Raw genomic sequence first — 26,421 nt, forward strand, 5'->3', positions numbered from 1 at the left:
CTAAAGAAAGTCCAAACGACAAAATTGAAAATGTTGCAGGCTCGGTTTGATTGAGCCTGACCATGGACGGTACTGTCAAGTGCAAATCACCGTCCACACCCCCCCCCCCTACAGCAGAATTCAACATTTATACATACAGCAGTTATCATTAAACTGTCAATGAAAAGCGGCGTATGGTCTTATAGTAAAATAAAGCGTAAAATTTGCTCAGAAACATCTCTGTCGCTAGAATGTGTGTAGTTGCTAAATCCGTTTGCCGCAAATTCTAAGAACTTATAAAAGATAAGGTAGAAACATTCAGGTATTAGAAAATGTAATTAAAATAACCAGTTAATTTGAATTATAAAACATTAAAACATATACCATAAAATGAAATTGTAACAAAAAAATGTGATGCCTCTTTTTCATCTTCCAGAAATGAGTTGAAAATGGACATGTATTATATTGTATGTTGTATCGAATTTTATCAAGAAAATGCTATTGAAAATTATGTGATGTTTTACAAAAAAGATATTTTGTTGTTGTTATTGTTGTTGTTTTTATGACTTTTATTATTTTTCTTTCCTTCTTATTTAGCGCATGACCATTAAACACGTTTGGGCGCATTATCACATTTACAAACATTTCGACCACAGTCATAAAGTATAAGTTTTAACATTATTGTTGCGTTTGTTATATTATTCTTAGTTTCAACTGTTTGGCTTTTTTCTATTTGGGTGGTTCCAATATTCAAACTTGAATGTTGAATCCCCTTTAGGTTATGTTGCCTGCCTTTATGCTAGGGGCGTGGAAAGTAGTTTGCACGTGCCAGTACCGAGCCTGCAGTTTTGGACTTTCTTTAGGTATTCCTATTATCTCTATGGTATTGGATTGCCTTGATGCTACATTGTTTGTTGTTGTTGTTTTCTTTCATGTGAACGTGACTTTTCAAAACACATGTTCTTTTTCTTTTTGCTGCAATACAAATAAAGGGTGTACACTGAATAGTTTATAACCAAATAGAAAAGCTACATTTTTGTCAGCACAAAAAGGACGATGATTTCTGTAAAAATCCATAAAGTATGTTTTTAAAATTATTATTTAATACAATGCTGATTCAAAAGGTGCTTCTTTTTAGATGCCTTTTTTCTGCCACGACTGATGAGGGCTACACAAGGTAAACAATTGTCATTATTCATTAATCTGAATACGAGCACTCATATGAAGGAATTTACCTCCACGTTATGAAAGTTATCAAGTTTATTACGTAATTGTCTTTACATTGTTCATGATCACAATAATACTTAAATTTTGTCTGTATAGCATTCAAGGCCCATTATGCCTCATATATGTTGTTATTTTCATTTCTCCAAAAAAAATTATTTTGGTGTCCTGTTTAAGGTTTTAAAAAACACCATTTTTTCCAACAATCTGATTCTTTTTTTGTTTTGTTTTGTTTTTGTTGCCATATGGCAATAAGACAAATTATAGTGATTTAGTATTTTGTACGGAAGCTTAAATTACTACTCTGATTTCCTTTTTTCTATTAAATTGACAGGAGTATTTCACATTCGGTGCTACTATTAACACGTGATAAGCATCTAACATAAGTTTTATTAAATAAGACTAACAAATGCCTTTTTAAAGAAAGCAAAATGTATTTGTTTCGGAGGTGTATTGTGCCTTTAGCAAAAAGCCGATCATTTATAAAGAAATACTTCTCTAAAGTTAGTGATATAAGCTCCACTCCTGTGTTTTAGAACTGATATTAAATATTATCATTGCAAGTATCTATAGACCAATTCTATTCTATGAAAATGAATATAAATGAAAATATGATTATCAGAAACGTGTCCTAGCTAACATATTGTGTTTATTTATTCCTAAGAATTCTTCAAATGATAGTAATATTTTGTTGACATGTATGGCTAAAAACAAATTCGAATTAGAGAGCAAGACAATACCACATTTTTGCTTGAAAGTTAAACACCATTTATGCATTAATGATAAAGCTACTGGGGAAAATATTAAGGGTCGTAATATGTGCGATTTATACTGTCATCGAATTATCGCATGGTACAGTAATAAATTATAAGAACTATTTTTGATTACGTTGTCAATAACGTTCAAATTTTTCTAACTTTTAAAAAAAACTGGATCAAAAATTATGATTTTTTTAAAATTTACAGCTTGTTCGAAGATATTCAGAAAGTGCTACACTATATTTCATTCATCATTATCCTGGTATGAGGCGAGATCTGTCTGCTGGGAACGGAATGAGCATCTTATAACAATACAATCACAAAAAGAATTACAGTATATTAATTACCTTCTTCGAGAACAAAGATACGTCGATCAAAGAAATGACATATATGATTCAAAACATAAAAGTTTCAAGGCACACATAGGTGAGTGTTAAAGCAAGGACTTTTAGTTTTGAAGTAATTCAAAAGCATGTTAAACGTAAAGAAATTATAATTTTCACAAAGATCGGGTTTCAAGCTGAACAATGATTTATTTTCTTTCTTATAATGAACACATTTCTTTTTCAGTTTTTCATAACAATTGAATTTATCAAAATAGTTTTAACCGCAAAGCACATATGCGAATCGATTTTGAAATTCATATCACACGCATGAGGGACATAATGTTGATTTTTTTAGATTGAAAAGGCTTTTGAACAGGCTCAATTAAACCGAGCCTGCAACATTTTCAATTTTGTTGCTTAAGACGTTCTTTAGTGATTCTGTTTATTTCTATTTTATTGAGTACCAATACATTCCAAAATTAAACTAACATAATAAACAAAATATTCTTTACCTAGAAATGTGTATTAAATGAGAAATAATTAGTGAATATATTAATTTACTACCCATTTCAAACCTAATGATATTTAGCCCAGACCTTTGTGGCTGGAAGTTTCTTTAAATGGTTGTGTCGTTAGAATTGCAGTCACCACCTTTTATCCCTGTGTAACCCTCAAAAGCGACTTAATGTGTCCGAATAATAGGAGTCTATTCATGTCTTGCCACCACAGCTGAGGTGGTTTGGACTCCTAGTGTTGTGTTAAAGTTTCTTACACACAAAGTTAGCTAACTTCATCTTTCTTATATCGGCCTTTGCTTTTTGGTGCGCCATAAAACCAGACAAACTAACAAACGTTGCTCATACCTATAATTGTGTCGAAAGAAACCTTAAGTTGTAAGGGCACTAGCAAATATTTCTACATTTGGATTCGGCTTCGTCCATTTTTAAAACAATTGCTGCAACATGACACATGTGTTGAATGTGTGTTGTAAATTTGTTTCAACAGAACACTCAGCCGCAGGCAGCAACGCAATTCAGTTTGCTATGTTTTGCTTTATTTTAACACATTTTATTTTTGTCTATTATTGTCAACAAATGTTATGTTTTCACAGCAAAGTTATGCTGTTAGAATAAGATGTCATTTTAATTGTACGTTAATGTATTTATGTAGCCATATCATAGACTACGGTGTAGGTTTAAAATGTTCTCATAAGTACTCATTTTGGCTTGCGGCCACAGCCGCAAGCCATTTGTTTTGGAAAAGTTGTTCCGGTTAGGTGGTTTCCTGCTAACATTTGTTAGTGCATGATGGAACGGGAAACCAGTCTAGGTTTCCGCTGCAATCGTGACAATTCGGGCGATTCCGTCATACTGCGGAACCAGATGAAGTAATATTACGGAAATCTAAGCTAATTTTGTTACTAATCCCAGTTTGTTTCTATAAATAGGTTTTCTATTTTTACTTGATTTATCGGTTTAAAGCGTTAGTAGAAGGAAGAAGTAAATAATAAAGAAAATATTCCGTTTCAATTCGTTTTCAAGACGCAAAAGTTAGTTTTTTATGATTGATTTTTGTCTTTATTAGTTTTATACAATAGAGAATGGCTACTGTAGTAGTATTCTGTCTCCATGGCCCTACTAACCAAAAGATCGTGACCGAATCATACAGAGAATTAGTGCGAAGAAGTTAAAATTTCAAAGCTCTATAACATTTGTCTGCGATCGAGTTATATTTAGATCTATTGTGTCTTATATTTAAACGCAATTCTAACGTGGAGTTAATATTTGGTGATCGGTAATCTAAAAAAAACAGACGAAGTAATATTACGGAAATCTAAGCTAATTTTTGTTACTAATCCCTGTTTGTTTCCATAAATATGATTTCTATTTTTACTTGATTTATCGGTTTAAAGCGTCAATAGAAGGAAGAAGTAAATAATAAAGGAAAATTTTCCGTTTCAGTTTGTTTTCAAGTCGCAAAAGTTAGTTTCTTTTATGATTGACTTCTGTCTTTATTAGTTTTATACAATAGAGAATGGCTACTGTCGTAGTATTCTGTCTCCAAGGCCCTACTAACCAAAAGATCGTGACCACATCATACAGAGAATTAGTGCGAAGAAGTTAAAATTTCAAAGCTCTATCACATTTGTCTGCGATCGAGTTATATTTAGATCTACTGTGTCTTATATTTAAACGCAATTCTAACGTGGAGTTAAAACTTGGTGATCGTTAATCTAAAAATAGCCCATGCATATCATCAACCTTACCACGTGCTGATCTACAGGTAGCGCATCCTGTGTTGTCGGTATATCCAAGTGGCATATATATTTTAGGTGTAACATAGTTGATACATGCATATTAATTGGTACCACGTAACAAAGTTTTTTAGTGCATTTACTTGTCTATAAAGCTGCCATTTAAATGGAATAAGCAACTGCCAAAACGAATGACTCTTTCTGCGAAAAAGTGAAAAATGAAATGTGCACACTTAGTGTAATAGATAGGTACTTTTATCTCCTTCGTGTGGAAGAGCCAATGTTAGTATTTTTACGATTGATTACTTTCGTTATTAGTTGCATACAATAGAGAATAGATTTCAAATCGATTTTGACAAAAAAATAATTTTTTTGTCAAATAAAAATAATTTTACTGTTATTGTCAGCATGTTCCGGTTCAGTTATAATCAGTAGACTTCTTGTTCTTTTTTGTCCAAATTTGCATGCATAACAATGATGGCACAAATAGGCACTGGTGCAGTCCAGTTACCCTACCTTACTCTTTAAAAGTGAATCTTTTTTTTTTTCGTAAAAAAATCCTAAATAAACCCTTTATGATATACAAATAATTAAAACAAATAGTGAAATTAAATTGACCCTTTATACCTGTAAAAATATAGGTACCTTGTTTTTACCGGTATAATAGGTCAATTTATTATTAGTTTTTTATAATTGCAAGTATGTTTTGGTATGTCCTTTAAACCGAGAAAGCACGAAATATGTCAGTTCATGACGGAAATGCTACTAGTAAGCATGTCACAGATATAGAACAAAAATTTTATCCTCAAGAGTTATCATAATGTTTTGTGTGGCTCATTCAAGAAATGCAAACGTAAATTGGTAGCAACCACTTAGATATAATAAATGCTCTTTTTAATTGTTTTCTATAATGTTCAGTCATTTTAGTCTTTTCGGCCATTTCTCTTTGGAAGAATAAAATCTACGCACTATTTATGACCATTTCAGTAGAACCTTCTGTCAGCAAGCTAGATATTTTCTCCGCATAATAAGATAAACTACCTGTAACGTGTTTGGTTATAATCCTACGTTTTTCGAACTCAAAAGAACCTTAAAGTTCTTAAAACAGTAGCAAAATGTAAAATCTGCGATTTTGTGATACAACCATGAAGCCCTTTTAGCTTCAAAGATAACACCGTTTCTTTATTAGCTACTTATTACGTATAAAATTGATATGTTAAATCTTAAATTTTCTTTCAGGTAGAGAAAAGGTAAGGTGTCACGCGCTTTGATAAATTAAACAATTATAACATTTGTTCATATTCTAGGAAACAAATGCCCTGATATTATGTTGATCTGATACAATTGCATATATTCTAAAATTAATAAATTAATAAATATAAAATATTTGTTTTTAGGGTTATTGCGGAGCATTGGTACGGATAAAAATATTAGATTTTATTGGGTAAACAGTCATGAAGTCACTTTAACTGCATGGTAAGTAACATTTAAACATATGCATAATTGGAAATGATATAATCGATAAGCGTGTACTATTTCTTTTTATTTTGCAACTTATAGAATATAACCAATGAATTTTCAGCATTTACATCTCGTGATGTTCCAGTAAAACTTATTGGTCAAATCTTATCAATTAAACCTCTGCTTGAATTTCAGTGTACACAAGGTCCATATAAAGTCCGTATCACACACCATTTAGCTTTGTTGATATTTTCAGAGTCTAAAACGTTAATATAACGTCCATATCACACCCAATCTAACCTCGTATTCATTTCTTAAGAGAATATAATTCGTATCATTTTTATTGCAATTGGGTGACAAAGTTAAATTACAGTGGTCTACAAAAAGAGATAATTAGACATGGTTGAGAACAATAATGATTCTATTGGACTCCTGCACAGTTGCAAAATATATCATATTCGACAAGGCCTTGTCCAATATTGGTTTATGAGTTGAGTTAATAGAAGTCAATATTTTACTCATCAATGTATGAAAATTTCATAACATACATGATAATCGATTAGTTATTTTATCTATGTACTTATTTATGTTATACAGACTTGATTTTATATTATCTTGACATCTATTTATTAGTTGGTAATTTCAACCACAGCTTTCATTGCTTGAATGCCATTTCTGAATGTGGAATATTCAGAAATAGTTGAAGTTATTCTTTATTAGTTTGGCATGTTTACCGTTTTAGAACAGAAGCATATAGCAATTTAAACGGTTTAACATATAGGTGGTGATATTATGGTTTGACGTCGGGTTGGTGTAGTTGTAATCACTTTGAAAAGAAGGCTTTTAATGTATGCATGTTATCGCAGGCAAATCTGATTTATTTTATTTGATAAGGTCTAAATATATTTTATAGCCAAATAAACATTTCAAGTTTATTCTAAATATTTTTAATATTTGCCTCCTAAATAGTTCGAGTTTTTGTTTTACTTATGTACCGTGTGTGCATAAACTGCTCAACACAAATACACGCATCTGCGTGTTCAATAAAACAAAATTTCTGTCAGGTAAACGTTAAGTGCTTAAATTGTATCGTCTGTTTACCGCGACGATAGTTATTTAAGAAGATTTAAAATTTTAACATGTCATTTCTTTGATATGGCGCATTTTTGAACTGTGGCTTTTTAAACAACAACTTATTGAAAATAACAGCGTAAGAAGAAGAACAAATGCAATGAGGTTCGGTGTGCAATCAATCAGACACATACAAGACACTTAAATGCACTAACAAATACAGCGTTGTATTGAGGAGCCTTGATTTTTATTTTTTTCAATTGTGTGATTTTACACTTAAAGTGCATAACGTTAGGCAACAAAAGAGGTAATTGAAGGAGATATATGTAACACTGTGAGAGAAGTGTCTGGGTAGAATGGGAAAAGTAAAACCAGCCGTTAGCGCATGCTTACTGATCTTTGAAAATATTGAATTTGAACGCTCGGTGGGTTCGAAACGGAAGAAGAAAAACAGGCTCGAATTTCAGTCACCAAGACATTTCTTTGTATTTTTGAAAGTGACAGCATATTTCTGCCCTGTTTCAATACATATTTCCGAACACATCTCACAAAAGGAACCCATCCCTGTAATTGTTGAAAAATAATGGTATTTTAAAATATAGAGGTAAACGAGCTGGCCAGCCAAGGATTAAACATAATGGTGGTGTTCATTTGGCAAACTTAATTCAAATTCAACTTGATCACACATACATACAAAATGTCCATAGACAGAGAAAAATGAAACTTGCCACAGTTAATACAAGATCTATACGGAATAAATCGGCAGATCTTCTCCAGCATATCCTTGAAGAGAATATTGACTTTTGTTTAATAACGGAAACTTGGCTACAGACTGATGGTGATGATGTTGTAAGGGGTGAACTGGCTCAGAAAGGGTTCTGCTTTGATGATGTAACCAGGCCTGATCGTAATGGTGGAGGAATAGGCCTTCTATACAGAGATAACCTGAAAGTGTCAAGCCTACCCAGCAAATCGTATCAATCATTTGAATGTGCTGAATGGCAAATATGTATCCAAACATTCATACTTAGAATCGTTGGCATTTATAGACCGCCATATTGTGCAAAACACCCGGTCACTCAATCTACATTCATGACTGAATTCACTGAATATTTAGAACAAGTTTCATCTCAATCTAGGTCCATGGTAATTCTTGGGGACTTCAATATTCATATGGACATGCAATCAGACTGCTACACCAAGCAATTCCAACAATGTGAATACCAACTCATTCTAGTGGGCATATTATTGACCTGATGTTCACAAAAAAGGAAGACAAACTTGCTAGTGTAACCAATCTTCAGTCTAACTATTACATCTCTGATCACTGTTTTGTTAGTTGTAATATTCAACAATTCTGCCCCCCTTTGGTTACAAAAAAACATCATATCACGTAACTGGAAATGTGTGTTGAAGAACTTGTTAGAAGCCAATCTTGAAGAGTTAAAGAGTTTGGCAGAAAAATCATCTACCGTGAATGAACTTGTGTCTGATTTCACAAAGACTGCATCTGATATAATTTGTAAACATGCTCCATTGAAAGAAAGATCAATTACTGTTAGACCCAAACTTCCATGGTGCTCTGGATATCTTAAGCAATTAAAACAGTACAAAAGATCAATAGAGAAAATATACTTAAAGGACAGGTCAGATCTCACAAAAATAGTGTACAATAATGTAAGAAACTCCTATACTGCGGCAATAGCATCAGCACAGGATGGGTTCTATCAGAGTAGAATTGGAGAGGCTGAAGGGAATGTGAAGAAGTTATATAGCGTGACTTCAGACTTGCTTGGGCGTTCGAAGGATAACCCACTTCCACCTCACACCAGTGAGACGGCACTTGCAAACGATTTCTTGCGTTACTTTAGTGACAAAATCCTTAAACTTCGTGATGATCTGGATAACATAAACACAGAAACATCATTTTCAGTGATTGATAGTATTATGGCATCTGATGTACCATCAAGTGAAAATATCATGAACAAATTTATACCTCTAAATGAAAAAGACATAATCAAACTTGTGAGTGAATCAAAGTCAACAACATGTGAGTTGGACGTTATGCCAACACCAAAGCTGAAAGAAAATCTTCATTTGATTGCACCTGTTGTGACAGAAATCGTGAATCGGTCATTGTCTTCTGGTGTTTTTCCAGAGACGTGGAAGAGCGTTGTTATTAAGCCCCTTTTGAAAAAGAAAGGCCTTCCCTTAGAATTGAAAAACTATCGGCCTGTATCAAACCTGTCATTCTTGTCGAAAATTCTTGAAAAAGCTGCAATGAACCAAATTTCAAGCCACATTGAGTCCAACAATTTGTTACCATCTTACAAAAGTGCATACCGTAAATTTCAAAGTGTTGAGTCTGCTATGATCAAAATGTACAGTGATCTGCTAGAAACAGCTGAAAGCCGCCATGTGACAATAGTTGTAATGATTGATTTAAGCGCCGCCTTCGATACTATCGATATACCAATATTACTTGAAATCCTACAGAAAGACTTTGCCATACAGGGTATTCCATTAAAGTGGATCGAATCTTATTTAACCAACAGAGATATGAAAGTTGTCATTGAACAGTCCTCATCGGATACTGAACCACTGAGGTTCGGGGTTCCCCAGGGTTCTTGTGCTGGTGATATTTACTCTCTATCTAGCTGCCCTTAACAAAATAGTTCAGAAATATCCGGCGGATTTGTATGGATATGCAGACGATCATAAAGTGGCATTTAAAATTAGAGCTTGTGACCATCACAGCAAAGAAATCGTTCGCCAAAAACTAACTGAATGTCTTAATGATATTGTGTTATGGATGACTAGATTTAAGTTAAAAATGAATAATAGCAAAACAGAAATCATCATTTATGGTACAAGACATCAGCTGAAGAAATTGAACATTTCCAGTGTCAATGTTGGTGGGGTCGAAGTCAACTGTGTTGACAATGTTCGAGACCTTGGAGTACAGATGACCAGCACTTTAAGTTTTGACATCCATATTCTAAAGAAGTGTCAGATTGCACACATGCAGTTAAGAAATTTGAAAGCAATCAGAAAACATCTCACTCAGAAATCTGCAGAAATCCTTGTTCACGGTTTGATTCATTCACATTTAGACTTTTGCAATGGATTATTCGTTGATATTCCAGCCTATCAACTTGATAAATTACAACGTGTGCAGAATTATGCTGCTAGAATTGTCACTGGATCTGCTTACTATCAATCCAGTGCTGAAATTCTTAAATCACTCCACTGGCTTCCAATTCGAGCAATAATCATGTACAAAGTTATTGTGACTGTGTTTCGTGTTGCAAATGGCACCGCTCCATTGTATCTTCGTAAATTGTTCACTAAATGCCAGAGTCAGTACAGGAAAAGACTGAGATCCTCATCATCTAGCCACATTCGGTTTGATATACCATCAAAAAATTCAAAACTTGCTGATAGATCATTGGCCATTGTGGGACCTAAATGGTGGAATTCATTGCCAGACTATCTGAAGGACATTACCAATGAAAGTTTAAGGCCAAACTTAAAACATACTTGTTTGGACTGTTTTTCAACTAGAGTTGTGGATTGGCTGTGCTATCGAGACTGGGTTTGGGAGTGTCTTGATCAAGCATATGTGTATATAGTCTTAATAATGTACAGCGCAATCGAATATTTAATACATTTTTGCGCTATATAAATGTCTTGTATTTGTATTTGTATTTGTACAACAACATCGTAAATGATACTTTCCACTAGAAAAACGCATCATACCGCTGACAGGTCAGCCATATTTGGTATCGATGTAGTTTGTCACCCGTCAATCTCACCTAACAATGCTATACTGGACTGATATTCCGCAATGTTACCTCAATTCCTAGTTAAATGTTTTAAAGGAAAGAGAAAAATTGTTATTTTATTTCATCTTATTTACTTTTATTCATACATATTTTGTTTAAGTTTTATATTTCAAAGTGATAAGTTTTGACGGTCGGTGTTTAACTTATTGACATTTAAATAATACCCCGTTTCATTCATTTTAAGAACTTTCCAAAACATTTCAGGGCAGTTGGTCAGCCATCAGTTGGAGACTGCACTCAGACAAACTTCCGGTCATTCAATATGGACAGAACATGGGAGACAGGAGATTGTACAACTAATCTTGCAGACTATTTCATCTGCCAGACTGAAGAAGAAAATGAAAAGAAAAGAAAACGTAATATCTTTTATGTTGATAGTCCGGCACAATTGTTTCCTTTTTCTTTATCTTTCTATAATGTTTTTTAATGCTAGTCGAAAAAAGTGGAAAAGATATGCAGACATTCAGAAAGAAATAAAAACACATTTGACTTATATGAATGTGTTCGCAAACTGTGAAATTAAAAAGACCTATGTCTTCATTACAAAAAAATATATGCATTTTTGTTAAGTAAATGGTCACACATTTTACTAAGATTCTGGTAAAATTAATTTGCATGCATTCTAGAAACAGAAATAATAAATATATGCGTAAAAGAATTATGTACGAATTCTAGTAAAACAAATAATGCACGCATTCTAGTATAAGGAATTACATGACTCTGGTAAAACAAATAGGTACGAAAAAAAAATGACGCATTCTTATAAAGGAAATATGCTCAAGTTCTCATAATACATATATACTCACATTCATACTGCTTGAATAATGTTTGGTAGGGTAACGGTCCTTGAATAAAAAGGACGTTTTGGTCTGTTAATGATTTGTGTGTTGCCAGCTACACGGAAACTTGTCCAGACTACTTTTCTTTGAGAAATTTGATATAAATGCAACTTTTTTCTTTCTTCTACAGTAAACGTTTTTATCCAAGGAATGTGCAACTCGTTGTCAAAGAAAAACAAAATTAAAATCAATTACTCATACTCTGGAAAGGCCTGTCAAAGATGGAGTAATTTAACAGAAAATAACCATTTGATAGTTGATAAAGACAGGGATTTGTTTAACATAAATTCTGATTTGTGTGAAGACCCCTCTGACTCGGGAATATTTGGTTGCAATGTGAATAACACTGTGATATCGTGGGAGCCATGCTTCTTCTCACGTACGTATTATTTAAGATAACATAAACGAGGGTGGGTCAATATGTGATGCAATATGGTAAAAAAACAAAAATATTTTATTACATTTTTTTTATTTTAACCCTTTGAGATTATCTCCTACGGAAATATAACATTTCTAATTCTTAATCCAATTTGTAAGGGTTTCAACTTAGTCCTCTTTAGGTATTTTCAACATTTTCCATTTCTACACTTGTATCGATGACACTTGTGAATCGCTTCGCAATGCATGGCCGACGAACGGTTGCGAATTGTCGTAAACTAGTATATATATATTGAAATATATGTTATGGATCATCTTTGTTTTGCTATTATCGACAGAATTTGACAGAGTTAATAAATATGACTATGTTTTTCTCTTTGTATTTGTACCGCCATTTTATATATGTTATATTGGCGATGGTCATTTATATGTTTGTGCCGAATAAAAATTTGAATTGAATTGAGAAAAAATCAGCTTAAATTACTGGGCACAGTTTTAAATTCGGCAACTGTCATATTTCAAAACCATTTTTTAGTTTTTTAGTGCATTTAACTCGTTCAAGGTAGGGGGAAACTTTTTCTTTTTGGGAATTATTTTGTCCATTTTTCAGAAAACGTATGAGTTTTCCCCTTTTGGGTATCCCCTTTCATAATTTGGGTTTTTCGGGTTTAAAGAAAAGCCTTTTGGGTTTTTTTGTCATGAGACAAATTTTTTTTAAAATTTTTTTTTTTGTTAAAAATTTTTTTTAAAAAAAATTTATTTTCGCCCAAAATTTAAAAAAAATTTTTATTTTTAAAAAAACCCAATTGGAAACAAAAAAATTCTTTTGTCAAATAAAAAGTTTAATTTTTAGCAATTTTTTAAACAGTTTTAAAACAACCAAACAAAATTAAAAACTAAATTAAACCAAAAAAGGAAAAAAGTTTAAAAATCCTTTTTACAAAAACACTACAGTGGAAAATTAACAGAAAAAAAGGGTTTTTAAAAAAGAAAATCTTCTTTTAAAAACCTTTTTCTTTGTTTTCTTAAAAATTAAATATTCAGATTTTGTACCTATGGGATAAATATGCTTTTCAAAGAAAAAGGATATAAAAAATGAAGAAAATAAAAAAAGGTTCGGTGAAATCTACTAGAAGGATTTCTATCTCAGATTCAAATTTCAAATAATAGGGAATTCTAGATTTTTGATGGTGTCTCCTGGTGCCGCAGCAGTGAAGTGCAAAGTTGTAGAATTATAATACATGACTTAAACCTTCATTAATACACAGAATACACAAACACTATTCAAAGTTTGCTAGGCTTTTGTATTTCTGCCATGATTTCTGAAACAATTCATATGTTTGATTCTGTTAAGCTATGTATTTTTCAACTGTATATCTGGCATATATATGAGTTTTAAAATTAGCAATAGAAGGCCTTATTTGTTTAACTCTACAATAGTAAATGTAATTTTTTCTATTTAAAATCAGACCATTTATGACTTTGTCATATTTTGTATTACCAAAAAAGAATGTCAGTAACATTCCAATCATCACACGTAATATTACATTTATCTTTGACATAATTTTGTAATATTCTCCAAAGGTTTTTGACAATGTCACAATCATGGAAAAGATGAATAAGAGTTTCTCTCTCAGATTTACAAAAATGGCATATATCGTTATTTACAATGTTCATTTTTTTCAACAAATAATTTGTGGCAAGTATTCTGTGGTTCAGTCTAAACTGGAACCAGATTAATTTTGAATCCTTTGTAAATTTATATGGTTAAACAGCCTCTGTTATTTCATTTTTCCATTTTAAAAGAGTGTTAGGATATTGTCCGGCTCCAATTTATAGGGTTTTAAAAAATCTTTTTGGCCAAACCCTTTTTTTAAAGAAAAATTTTTGCCTAGGTTTTTTAAGAAAATTTTACATTATTTAAAATTTTCCCTTAAAGGGAAAATTCTTGGCAAAGAATTTCCCCTTTTTAAAAACTCATTTCCCGTGCTTTTAATAACCCCCCCATATTCTAGAAAGTTTTTGGGTTCTTTTTGTTAATTTTTTTAAAAAATTTTTTTTTGAATTTAATAAAAATCAAACCCGTCTGACGAAATTTTTTCACCTAAAAATAAGAATTCCTCCCTTAATTTCCCTCTTTGGGTTTGATGAAAAACAAAAAATTTTTAAAATTTTTTTGCCCGGGTTTTCCATAAATTTTTAAAAGAGTTAAAAGATCTTTTTTTGTTTTGGCTAAACCCTTTAAAGAAAAAACTTTATAATTTTATTTTATCTTTCCAAAAAAAGGGTTTTTAAAAAAAATCACAACTTAGTTTTGTTTTTATGAAATCAGTTCCATACTTAAAAATATTATGTATACAAGGCAAAGTACTTTCTACCAACTGACTATATTTATTGTCATTATGATCTGTTGAGAATTTAATACCTTATACTGTAAAAACTTCAGTGTTCCAATCTAGATTATAATCAGGACAAAGAACTACTTAGCTATTTCTGTAGGAGCCAAACCAGACTACTATGGTTTTTCCCATATTAATGTTAAGGCCTGAAATCTCTGCATAGAATTTTAAAACTTCCATGGTATTCTTTAATGATTTGGCTGTAAAGATCCTGTATGTTTTGTGATTAATATTGTAACTGTGTGTTTACCACACTTGCAAAAAGTTATATATGTTTGTAATTATGCAAATAAAACAATTTGCAATCATCGAAGAAATGTAAAATGTGTACTGCAATTATTTGTGCATATTATATTTAATCAATAAATTACATGCATTCATTTCTTATTGGAAAATTTGACTTAGAATTTATAGAAAATAAATTTCTAATTACCTCCCTTTATTTACATGAAATGTCAAATTGGGTAATATCTTTATAAATAATGCTTATTAGAACTTACAATATTGACAAAAATTTTAATTTGAGCATCATATTTATGAAATAAAACCATGAAAAAATTGTGTTACAGGATCTTTAAAATATACATAGTATCATCAGCATACTGTGAAATCTTATACTCTTTCTCATTAATTATAACACCTTTGATATCTTTGTTTTTTCTTATTAATATTGACAGTACCTCTGCACAAACGATGAACAGGTATGGCGATAGGGCATCACCTTGACGAAAACCCCTTTGAAGTTTGAACCAGTCTGACATGTGGCCATTTATCATGACACATGATTCTGTATTAGTATAGAATAACTTGATCCAACTTCTAAAAGAGGGACCAAAATTTAAAAAAATATAGTACATGATGCATAAATTTCCAAGAAACAGTATCAAACGCAGCGGCAAAATTAATTAATAATAACAATTCTGGAATATTACATTTTTCAGAGTGAAATAAGTTGTCATATAACATTCAACATTTGACGCCATTAATCTACCAGGAAGAAAACTAGTTTGATCATGGTTTTTGATTTCATCCAACGCATTTTTTAAACGAGATGCAATTGATGAGGAAGCTATTTTATATGCTACATTTAGAAGAGATATTGGTCGCCAATTTTTAATTAATAGCTTATCCTTATTTCCTTTTGGAATACAAGTTATTACCCCTTGTTTCTGTGTTACTGATAAGTCACCAACTGAATAAGCATAATTCATTGACCTGGCAAAAAATATATCAATATCAGACCAGAAAAATTTGAAAAATTCTGTGGAAAATCCATCGTTACCGGGACTTGTACCATTTGACATACGCTTTAAAGAATTCAACATTTCTTCATAAGCTAAAACACCTTCAATTTTTGTTTGTCTTGTTCAGTACGTTTTTGAATATCTTGATTTTGCTGCAAGTAGACTAGTTAAAAAAATATCACTGGTTTCTCTTAAGTTATACAACCTTTCATAATGATTCTTTGTTTCTTTCAAAATCTTTTCTTATGTATTTAAAATTTTCCCTTTTACATTTTTAAGCGAACTCATAACTTTGGAGACAACATTTCTATTTTCAAGGTTACAGAAATAACGACTTGTCTTTTCACCTTCATTAATCCACTAATCTTTTGATCATATAAGTACTCCATCCGTTTTCTTTTTCCTCAAATTTGAAAGTTCTATTCTTTTGTTTTGCAATATTTCATAATTTATATCTTGTTCTTTTTCTATTTTTTCTATTTCACTTAAAATAACTTCCTCTTTATTTATGTCTTGTTTTTTTTTCCTATATGATGAATGCGATATTGTTATTCCTCTAATATTCATGAGTAAAGTTTCAAAAAATAGTTGTTCATTGATATTGAAAATTAAATCCTGTGCTGGGATTTCATTTAATTCATCTAGATTTTCTACAGTGTTAGTTGAGTATTGTCTTTTAGTTTCTTTTACCTTAACAATGTAAGCCTCATCACGTAAAGGGGAATTGTTAAATTTCCAGTAAGATCTCCCTTTCCTAAATTTTCCAAATTCTAAGCACATATAAATTAATGAATGGTCGGTTAGATACCCTGGTAATATTTTTGTACAGTCAACTTCATTATATAACTGATCTGAAATAAGAAAGAAATCTAAACGTGCTTTTTTATTGGATTATACCTAAACAATGTACTCGTATATTCCCTTTTTTCTATGTTATTTTCATGCCAGACATCGATTAAATTTAACTCTGAAATAATAGAGTGAACTTTATCCCGAGCATTGGGATTATTCAAATGTAAGTAATTTTGGCAATCTACTTCTTGATTAAGCACTAAATTAAAATCCCCAGCAAGAATATACAAAGAATTTTCATATTTAGAAAGTCTGTCCAAAATTGAGTCATAAAACTGAGGAGTATCTTTATTTGGTCCGTATAAGTTTACTAACGTTATAACTTTTTCACATTATTAACAATTAAGGATAAGTAAATTACCATCATTATCTTTTTTAATAGCATTTACATTACAATCAAAATTATTATTAATAAATATGGCAACTTCACCTGACTAGGTATTGTAATTGGAAAAGTAAGTTTCATATCCCCACGTTGAGCGTTTAAAATGTTCTTCTTGACTTGTGTATCTTGCAACATGCAAATAGAGTATTTTTTACTTTTAAGAAAATTTATGACATCTCTACGCTTTGCCCTATCAGCAATACCCTGAACGTTCATTGAAATGATTGATACCTTATTTGTCATAATAAATAATTAAAATACGCTAATTCGTATGCTTTAGATATTGTCATGTAATTGCAATTGCACCATTTACTTCTAAGAACAGTTGAAATAAAATCAATAACCTTTAACTTTGCATACCCACAACCATGCACCACACTCTCATCAACCCCATAAGACAATTCTTTTTTTTTTTGATTAAATTCATTAAAAGTATATGGATATTTACTGAATTTTACTCAGTGAGACATATTAAATTTGTTTGTATCTATGGAGCTTTATCTAACAGACTTACAGGCTTTATTTATTACCTCGTACCGATTTTTAATATATTTCATTGCAATCTGATTGAAACCAGTTCTAAATAATTGATTAGACCATCTCCAAACACGGAGTGACTTCTACAAATAGCCATTCATCGGCGACTTTCATAGTTTTGAAAGCGATTCTGTTCCAGAAGGTAATCATCACTACTTCAAGATATTACCCTGGAAAAAACATGGCGCCGTCCATGAACATAATTATCTATTGTTAGAAAGTTTGATTTGGAACGACTTCTATGTGTTCCTTAGTTTGATATTATTAATATAAAGTGACTGAAACAATCACAAATACACCTGTAAAAGTTTATTAAAAAATTATGTGTTATAATATTTTTATTGTTAGTCTGAAAACCCTCAGCTGATGACCAGGTTTTAAACTTTGATCCTCTCGATAACAAGGCGGACACTCAACCACTTCGCTAAAAGGTAAACCCAACAGAAAAGCTGTTAAAAATGGCATACACCTAGAATCACTACACTGTCAACAACAAAATTCACAGTTTCTAATTCCTATTGTAACGGGCGATTTAGTTGAATGGCTAAATTGAGCAAACACGGTAAATCCAAACCTGAATGAAGGCGAAAAAAGATAAGGTGGCTATAAGATCTACATGTAAGAAATAAGTAGATCTGAACCTTAGTCAGATTGATTTCATTGTTGCCTTAGATATATCGAATATCATTATAAACAGTTATAGCAGATTTTCCTGGTTATGCCCGAGTTTGCATGTGATCCATTTGCGCTTTTTTTTTAAAAAACCGAGCGTTTTACCAGCCATATTAAAAATTAAGCTACTCGTGTAAGGTTTTATTTAGATAAAAATAAATTTCACTTGAAAGCAGATGTTAACCTCAAGTTTACCAGCTTGACAAGAAAATATTCTTCAAATTGCATTACATATTGACCCACACTCATATGAGTACAAAACACAATTATATTATAATCATATGTGCGCTTAAAACGTAGATTTTGAAGACTGTGTTTCAATTAAAACATAATTATATCGATTTGTTTTAAACCGACAAAACATTTATCTAACTGTAGAATATACTTTCTTTTTGGCATAAATAGTTCAAATCACCTAATAAGTTTTGCAAAATATGTCTGTTTAGTCTTTATAATACATAATGATGTCACACTTAAAGATCTCTGCCTTTATCATTCTTGATTGATTTTCCATTTCATGTTTTTAAGACTTGTCTTAAATGTATGTGTGTCCTGTATGGAGTCTAACACAATTAAAGTAAATTTGATTAAATATCCCCCTTTTCCTCTGTCTTTTTGACATTTTAAATAGATATTCAAATTAACTTGATGATAAAAAGTGTGATTTAAATCTAAGAAACAAATAATGAATTTTCGTTTATTAAATACAAATCACTTGATGAACAGATTTATCTTTTAAACATAAATCATTTCCTAAAGAAGTCCTCCAGGTTTGCTTGACGAATGTTGTTTTAACGTTTTAAGAAGCCGATCCCGTGTCTGTGAAAACCGAGAGTGTTGGTGACCATTTTTCATGCGAATCCACGGGACGCCAAATACCGATGGTGAATAAATGTGATAAAACGTTCCATTGTGAAGACAAAACCGACGAAGTGAACTGTAATATGAACGGTAGGAACTTCATTATTACAGGGACTCAACTGAGGTTTCTTGACATGAGGGGACTGGAAATATTTATTCAATATTTATGTTCCATTGGAAGTAGTCCCAGAGCAATAAACTGTGTGCAAAATTTCAGATTATTCTGTAATGCCGTTTGTTCTAGAATAAAAAATATAATTGTTAAAAATGACATAACATTGAGAAGCGTTGCGACGCTTTTCGGTCAAATGGTGCTACGAATAACTCAAAAACGAATTTCAATATATTTCTTGGTATATTTCTTAATAATGTTCTGTAATTTATGCGATGTAAATGATTTATCCGATCAATGTAAGAAATTCATTTTTATACGTTTGGACCTCGGTTGAGTTCTTTTAATCATTATGTGTCATATGTTTTCATGCGTGAGGTTTTTACAATAAGTTGTATTTTATGCACTGTTTTTATTCAGATTCATAATTTGTGTGAAACGTGCATGATTGAAATTATTTACTTAGGAATGTAATTCTCTATTGATAATAAAAAAACATTCAATAAATTATAAAATATACGATGTACTTTTGAATTGAAAAGATAGTAATGCAAATATAAAATTAAGCGTATGTAATAAATATCAGGACGTGAAGATACTTGCACTCTGATTATTGTTTTTCTATTCTTTTGACATCGATAACAAATAAGGGTATTAATAATTAATTTTGGTACTTCGCGTATTAAAATTTTATCGGTTTCAGTATGTGTATTATTAAATGTTCTAACAGAATTAAAAGGGGAATCAGACATTGCCTCATTTAAAATTAAATTTATCAATATTTCCCTTTGTAGATAATGTTGAATGATTATCGTTTTGTAAAAACAAAATAGCAATGCAGGATCAAAAGTTTTATGAGTGACTACCTGACGTTTATAAACAGACAGAATTTCATTGATTTTAAAAGATAACATCAAATTCAAAAGCTGTTAAATAAATTTGAAGTCATTTCCCCTCTTTGACAGTTCAACTGTCATTCGGTAAAATCATATACATGTATCAATTTGTCACGTGATTTTCAATTTTATCAACTTAATTGTTAAATATCGACATGATACTGTTTTGTGTTGTTTTTTCTTTAATCCTACTTAGAACATGGACTTGTGCAAGACGTTGAATTGTTTCCGACAAGTTTTCCTGTGAGACTTGTAGAAGGATCCTATTTCCAATGTGGAAGTAAGGAATGGATTTCAATAGCTGCAAAATGTGATACTGTAATAGACTGTTTAGATGCATCTGATGAAATTGATTGTTTGCGAAATAATGCAGGTAACACGAGCCTTACTAGATTTTATTATAATATCATTGCACATCTGTATATCATGTAAGATTGTGTTCTGTGATTGGTTGAACTTTTTAAAGTCATTTTAAGTGATTAAATGGTACAAAGGAAACAATAAACTATAGACGAATTATCATGAAAGCATAACTCATTTTCCATACAGATGTTTAAAACGACAGAAGTTAAAGTAATTTTGGTTTTTACATGCTGCTGATTCATTACAGGTTAGATTTTTCGCCCTATCATTTTTACTATATCTAATCTTGGAATAAAAATTAGCAAGTATGCTAGAATTAAAGAGCAACAGCCTATGATATCCGTTTGATATTAGATTTATTAAATTTCTACTTTTTTAAAAATTCATTAGAAAGATAGTTCATACAGAGGACAGTAAGTTAAATAATGAATTTATTGAATGAGTTGGATAAAATTATGTTATGTGAGCCCCTGGCGAGCATAAAATTTATTTTTTCAACGAGTTGAACAAATTCAGTGATGAACTTACACGAATGTAAAATTCTTTTATCACATACCAAAATGAAGACTACTTGAATTGAAAAAGAACCATTTTCATTGACGCACATATATAGAATAACGCTAACAATTAGCGCAACTTAACGAAATATTTATGTAATGCAAATGAAGTCACGTCAAAATATATGCACAGCCGTGCCATATCTTTTTAATGGAGTCGCAAAAGTGGCACGGGTATGTCATAAATGTAAATATGTTATTTTTGTACATAAATGAAGCATCAAAAGTATTAATTGAGATGTATAAAATTTTGACACGAAATGTGTCCCTCTTAACTTTTGCACATCCAAATATATTGCCAAAATATGTTTATATTTTGATTTTGGTGATCCTGTTAAATAGTAAAGCAATATTCATTAGGTGATTTTAATTTTGTTTTTATGACACCTGAATTTTGAATGCTTATTACCTAGGTTCTGATTCAAGAGAATAATGAAATGAAGCACTAACTCTTCTTCGAAAACAAGGACTTTCTTTGATTTGTATATTTAATGTGTTACTTCAATATTTATAACTTTATATACATTTATTTAAAATATACCAGGGTGCAACGATAACGAATTTTCTTGTGTTGATGGAAGCTGTATAAAACTAGGTCAAGTCTGTGATTTTAAACCAGATTGCACTAATGCCGAGGATGAATTTTGTGGTACAGTTAGCAAACCTTATTATATTCTATACTTTTTGCATCTCGTGTTTTGTTTGATTAATTTATATGTAGTTCAAAAAGGAAATGTCTCATTTTAATCGAATGCAGTTTCTGTAAAAATCAACTAAACAATTAAATGTCGAATGTGACAAAAAAGTTAAAGTATATATGTGAATGATTACTCTCCAAAGGTGAAATTTATTTTGACTTTAAATTCGATTTCATAACTAAAAATTAAAACGTGGATATTTGGTATTAAACAACTAATGAATAGCTTTTAAGAGTTAGATATCTTTTAAAAAGGAACGCATAAACTTTATGTACACGGTATGCATTTACAAATGTGTTGTTCCTTCAACCGCCTCCGTGGTAAGGGGTTAGAGTGGATGACTTCTAATCTAGTTACCTCTCTAGCGTGGGTTCGATCCCGGGAGATGCTTTGGTAGTTAAGCGCGGAAGAAGGTAGTCTAGTACTGGAATAACTCTCCAGGAACGATGGTTAGAAACATACCCGCCTATATGACTGAAATACTGTTGGGAGAAAGGCGTAAAAATGAAACAAACAAACAAACACTTAGTAAACGTAAATATATGATAATTTTTGTTCATATCGGTTTTAGATAAATCAAATGGACCGATTGGCTTTGGAATATGAAAATCCATTTGAAATTGTATTGTTAACATAGAACAGATCATTGACACAATAGTTTCCTGAATTTTCCTATTTGAAATCATATCTTACCGTTCAAATGCTAACTTATTTAGCTATATCTATATCGTAACTGTGTATATGCACAGCAAGGACCTTAGAGAGTTACAATGTTATTACTTATCTATCATATCACTGTAGTAAAAGCGTAATATCTAATTGTTTTACATACATGTTGTTTTCTTTACATATTCAGAGCTTCGGAATTGTGGACTGGATGAATACGTTTGCGATAACAAGCAATGTATTCCTTCCAACAAGAGTTGTGATGCAGTCCCGCACTGTATAGATGGTAGCGACGAAATAAAATGTGGTAAGTCATAATGCGATTTTAGAGTTTCTTAAGTGTGCTCATGAAGGCATGATGTTTGTTCCCACACTCACCAAAGTTAAATTCGTCTATTAAAAAGCTGACATTTCTTTTTAAGCGACTTGTCGAGACTCTTTCCATTGCGATGTTGATAGATGTATAAGTAATATACTGGTTTGTGACAAAGTGCGTGACTGTCAAGACGGCAGTGATGAAAGTGATTGTACGGATTACGACGTTTTATCTTGCGAGGATTTGTGGGAGAAAGGAAACCATGAGTCAGGTCAATATTACATTGGTATGTAAAATTGTTTATATTTCTTTAATTTTTTGAACTATTCTGATATTATTTCATATTTATTAAAAAATTGTTGCCTTCAGTCCCGTGCAAAGATTAAGCAAATGGAATTTTCTGTCGAGAGTAGAATTAAAGATTGTCATTATTAACATATCTGAATCAATGATAGTAACCAAATATGCCGAACTTGAGCGAACCATACATTTGTCATTCAGCAGGGTTCGGAAAGCAAAACTACATGGAAAATAAAATAAACACAACATAGGGTTGTTGATTGGTAATAAAGAAAAAAGGACTGGGTTAAAGGACATGAAATGGAAGGAGGTTGGGACAAAAGTTGAAAATGAGTCTTGGAAGCGACAGAAAATACTAAACGTTGACGACAAATGCAAGATGGGATATACAAAAGCACAACAAAAGCTGTCACCTGTTACAACATAACCATAACGGCAAACGCAACATATGTGAAGTAGCAAAGAGTAATAATGCTTTGAAACAGTAAGAAGCAAAACCACTCCTTGGGACTTAACCGGTCACTACACCTCAATGTGTTTCTTTATGATAAGGCAATGTATGTAAAATAATTCCCTGACAAAATTTAATTAAACAATTTTCGTTGTTACGGATTTGGAAATAATCACAGACAGAAATGCAAAAAAATATTTCTTATTTGTTTTTACTTTATACATTTTTTCCTTTTCTCTGGAGAGATCAATTATTTTTTAGATTTCAATGAGATGCTTTATACTTTATAGGAGAGGTGATTTATATTTAGGTGGGCACTTTTGAAACCAATATTTCTGCACGTTTTCTGCACGAGCTTGTCCATGCAAATTGTTTTAACAGTTTAAAGATACGATATAAATTGGTTTTGCTACACAGGTAAAACGTGGATTTAGAGATTTAGTTCAAGGCATTTTGTTAGGCCTTTGAAGAAACAAATGTCGTAAAAGATCTAAAGGATATGGGACATACTGTTTCCATCGGGGAGATTAATCGTATGAACATTCCAAAATTTTATTCGAAGTAAAATTCGGAATAACTTGAAAAAAGCTCTTTAGAAATAAAGAGATACGCAGTATGTTTAGATCGGTGAATCCAGAAACAAAAGACAGATGGCAAATAATTTTTAAGTATCTCTGTCAAAATAAAATCATTTCAAAGATTATGCGTATGAAAATAAAAAATAAGGCAGTGTTCATAAGCTAAATAAGACGCCAATTCTGAAGAGACGTATACTCGTTCTTCACATCTGTACATCCGTTTTAATAGTGGAAAATGGAAAGATGGTGTCACTACGGACGATGCAATATTCTAAATAAGTGGTAGCTATGGTCGAAGGCATGTTTTCTATGTAAGGGGAAAAGAGATAGACTGAAAACATTTAAGGTCGTTAAGCTGGATTCGTTTGCACAAGCGTTAATGGTATGGACAGGAACTTCTACGGCCTTTTATGAAAAATGACGTTCTGTGTTTTTTTCCTGGTCGTGAATTGTCAATGATATTCCATCGGAACAGTGCTTCCAGACATGCGACCGCAAGGCCGAAACAGCTTTTTGAAAAAAGTAAGGTCAAGTACGTTACCCCGAAGGAATGGATGCCAAAGAGTCCTGATGCAGCAACAATAAACTATGGAATCCCAGGAATCCTAAAACGCCGATAAAAAGAGAAAATATACTTTGAATGAACTTAAAAAGCGTTGTAGATGCAATGTGCCAATATATCACAAATTGAACATTGGTTGCGAAATGAAAATTATAGAATAATTAAATCAAATTAAAATATGTTCACATTAATTTAAATCACCTTTCGTACTTGAAGGATTAACTAACAAAGGAAAGCTTATCCAAAGGCTCTGTAAATTTCAGTTTAGTTTACTGACATTGTCACAGATTGGCGTTTCCGCTCTCGATTGATACAGCTACTCTCTGCTAAATTTTAACAAAGATTTGTGGCAATACCCTTGTGGGGGTAATGAAGGAAACTCGATATTCAGAAAAACAGATGACTGACCTAGCTGTTGTTTCTCCTCAGTCGTTATAATTGTCAACATATTCTTATTATGTAGCAATAATCATAAAGTTATCATAAAATAGTTTGCAAATGAAATATCTTGTTATAGATAAATTGCAGAAGCCTTAGAAGACATAAAATCTGCCTTTGTGATATTACTTTTATCTTAGTATTAAGCCGTTTATTATTTTAGTTTGTTTCACATATAATAAGTAACGTACTTCTGTTTTAATTTCATATTGTAAACATTTAGAAGATAAATTAATTAACTTTCAACAAAATTAATAATATTATGTTATTGTATTTACATTACATTGAATTACGCATATATTTACATATTCATGTGTTTCTTAAATTAATATGCTAAAAACTCATTGCAGCACACAAATGCGTAAAAAATGTACAAATGAACGAATATTATATTTTGATATTCATCAGCAATTTTAAACGATCAAGTTTTTTCTTTCTGAATAATTCGCCTCGATGTCTCCCTTAGTTGACCTATGTCTCTTTTTCCCCTGAATTTCCATGTCCGCGGAATCTTATGTAGCGAGTTAGAAAGCATGCGTAGGACATGGCCAAGCCATCGCAAGCGTCTTGCTTGGATAGCTTCTATTATTGTTAGCGTCCCTGTTTGGTTGTGCAGGTCTTCGTTTAAAATAATATTGTACAAACTCTTGAGGATTCATTTTGAAAAACTTCGAGTGTATTTGCAATGGTTACAGAGGTCTTCCTGCACTCAGAAAAACATTGATGTTGAAGAGCATGAACTAAATGTGGATTCTGCAAATCTACATATGGGCCTGAAAATTGTAAAGGCTTGGTTTTACTCGCTTATCCTGGTATCAACTTTGTCTTTTTCTAATTATCGAAACTGGATTGTTGTTTGCATTTATCTATAAGACCCCTGTTTTATATCTTAATCTTCAGCCCTGACTTGCTATATCACTGAGGAATCTTTATTCTGTTAGTTATATTGGTGACCTTTGCTGGGAGATCAAGGCATAGTATAAGTCATCTACAACTGTGGTCAGTTTACTCTGTAAATCCAATCTTTTTCCTTTGGTTATTTTCTTCAAAGTCTAGTCGATTGCAAAGGACAGATGCAAGGGTGACACGATACAGCCTTGATTCATTTTGCTTTTAACTTCAAAGGGCTTACTGAGATGATACAAATATTTTTAGAGAGATTGAATAATATGAATTAGCTTCTTTGAAATGCCATATTGACGAAGGATCCTACGGAGTGAATCAGGACGCCAAAAGTAAACAATCACATCATAGAATGTGCTAATCCATTCTCTTGACGTCTCTAGACTCTGTCTCAGTACCAATATGTGGTCAATTCAGGATATTCCTTTCCAGAGAATGGCCTGTTCCTGACTTTGTAATTCTTCTACAGCGGCATTGCTACTATGTAATATGATGT

The 26,421-nt window shown here is 31.7% G+C and overlaps 1 protein-coding gene across 1 annotated transcript in view; it reads left to right on the forward strand.

The window, feature by feature from the left end:
• Positions 1-26,421, forward strand: part of LOC132750814 (low-density lipoprotein receptor-related protein 2-like) — a 33,029-nt gene that overhangs the window by 2,121 nt on the left and 4,487 nt on the right. The window contains exons 3-12 of the mRNA XM_060740894.1: positions 1,118-1,156; positions 2,169-2,387; positions 5,939-6,017; positions 11,123-11,274; positions 11,888-12,136; positions 19,029-19,175; positions 20,290-20,466; positions 21,558-21,662; positions 22,568-22,684; positions 22,800-22,979. Coding sequence (XP_060596877.1) covers positions 1,118-1,156; positions 2,169-2,387; positions 5,939-6,017; positions 11,123-11,274; positions 11,888-12,136; positions 19,029-19,175; positions 20,290-20,466; positions 21,558-21,662; positions 22,568-22,684; positions 22,800-22,979 — 1,464 coding nt within the window. The remainder of the gene's footprint in view (positions 1-1,117; positions 1,157-2,168; positions 2,388-5,938; positions 6,018-11,122; positions 11,275-11,887; positions 12,137-19,028; positions 19,176-20,289; positions 20,467-21,557; positions 21,663-22,567; positions 22,685-22,799; positions 22,980-26,421) is intronic.

This window comes from Ruditapes philippinarum, unplaced genomic scaffold (genome assembly GCF_026571515.1).
Source record: "Ruditapes philippinarum isolate M1 unplaced genomic scaffold, ASM2657151v2 ctg1875_1_1_1_1, whole genome shotgun sequence".
Taxonomy (NCBI): Eukaryota; Metazoa; Mollusca; class Bivalvia; order Venerida; family Veneridae; genus Ruditapes; species Ruditapes philippinarum.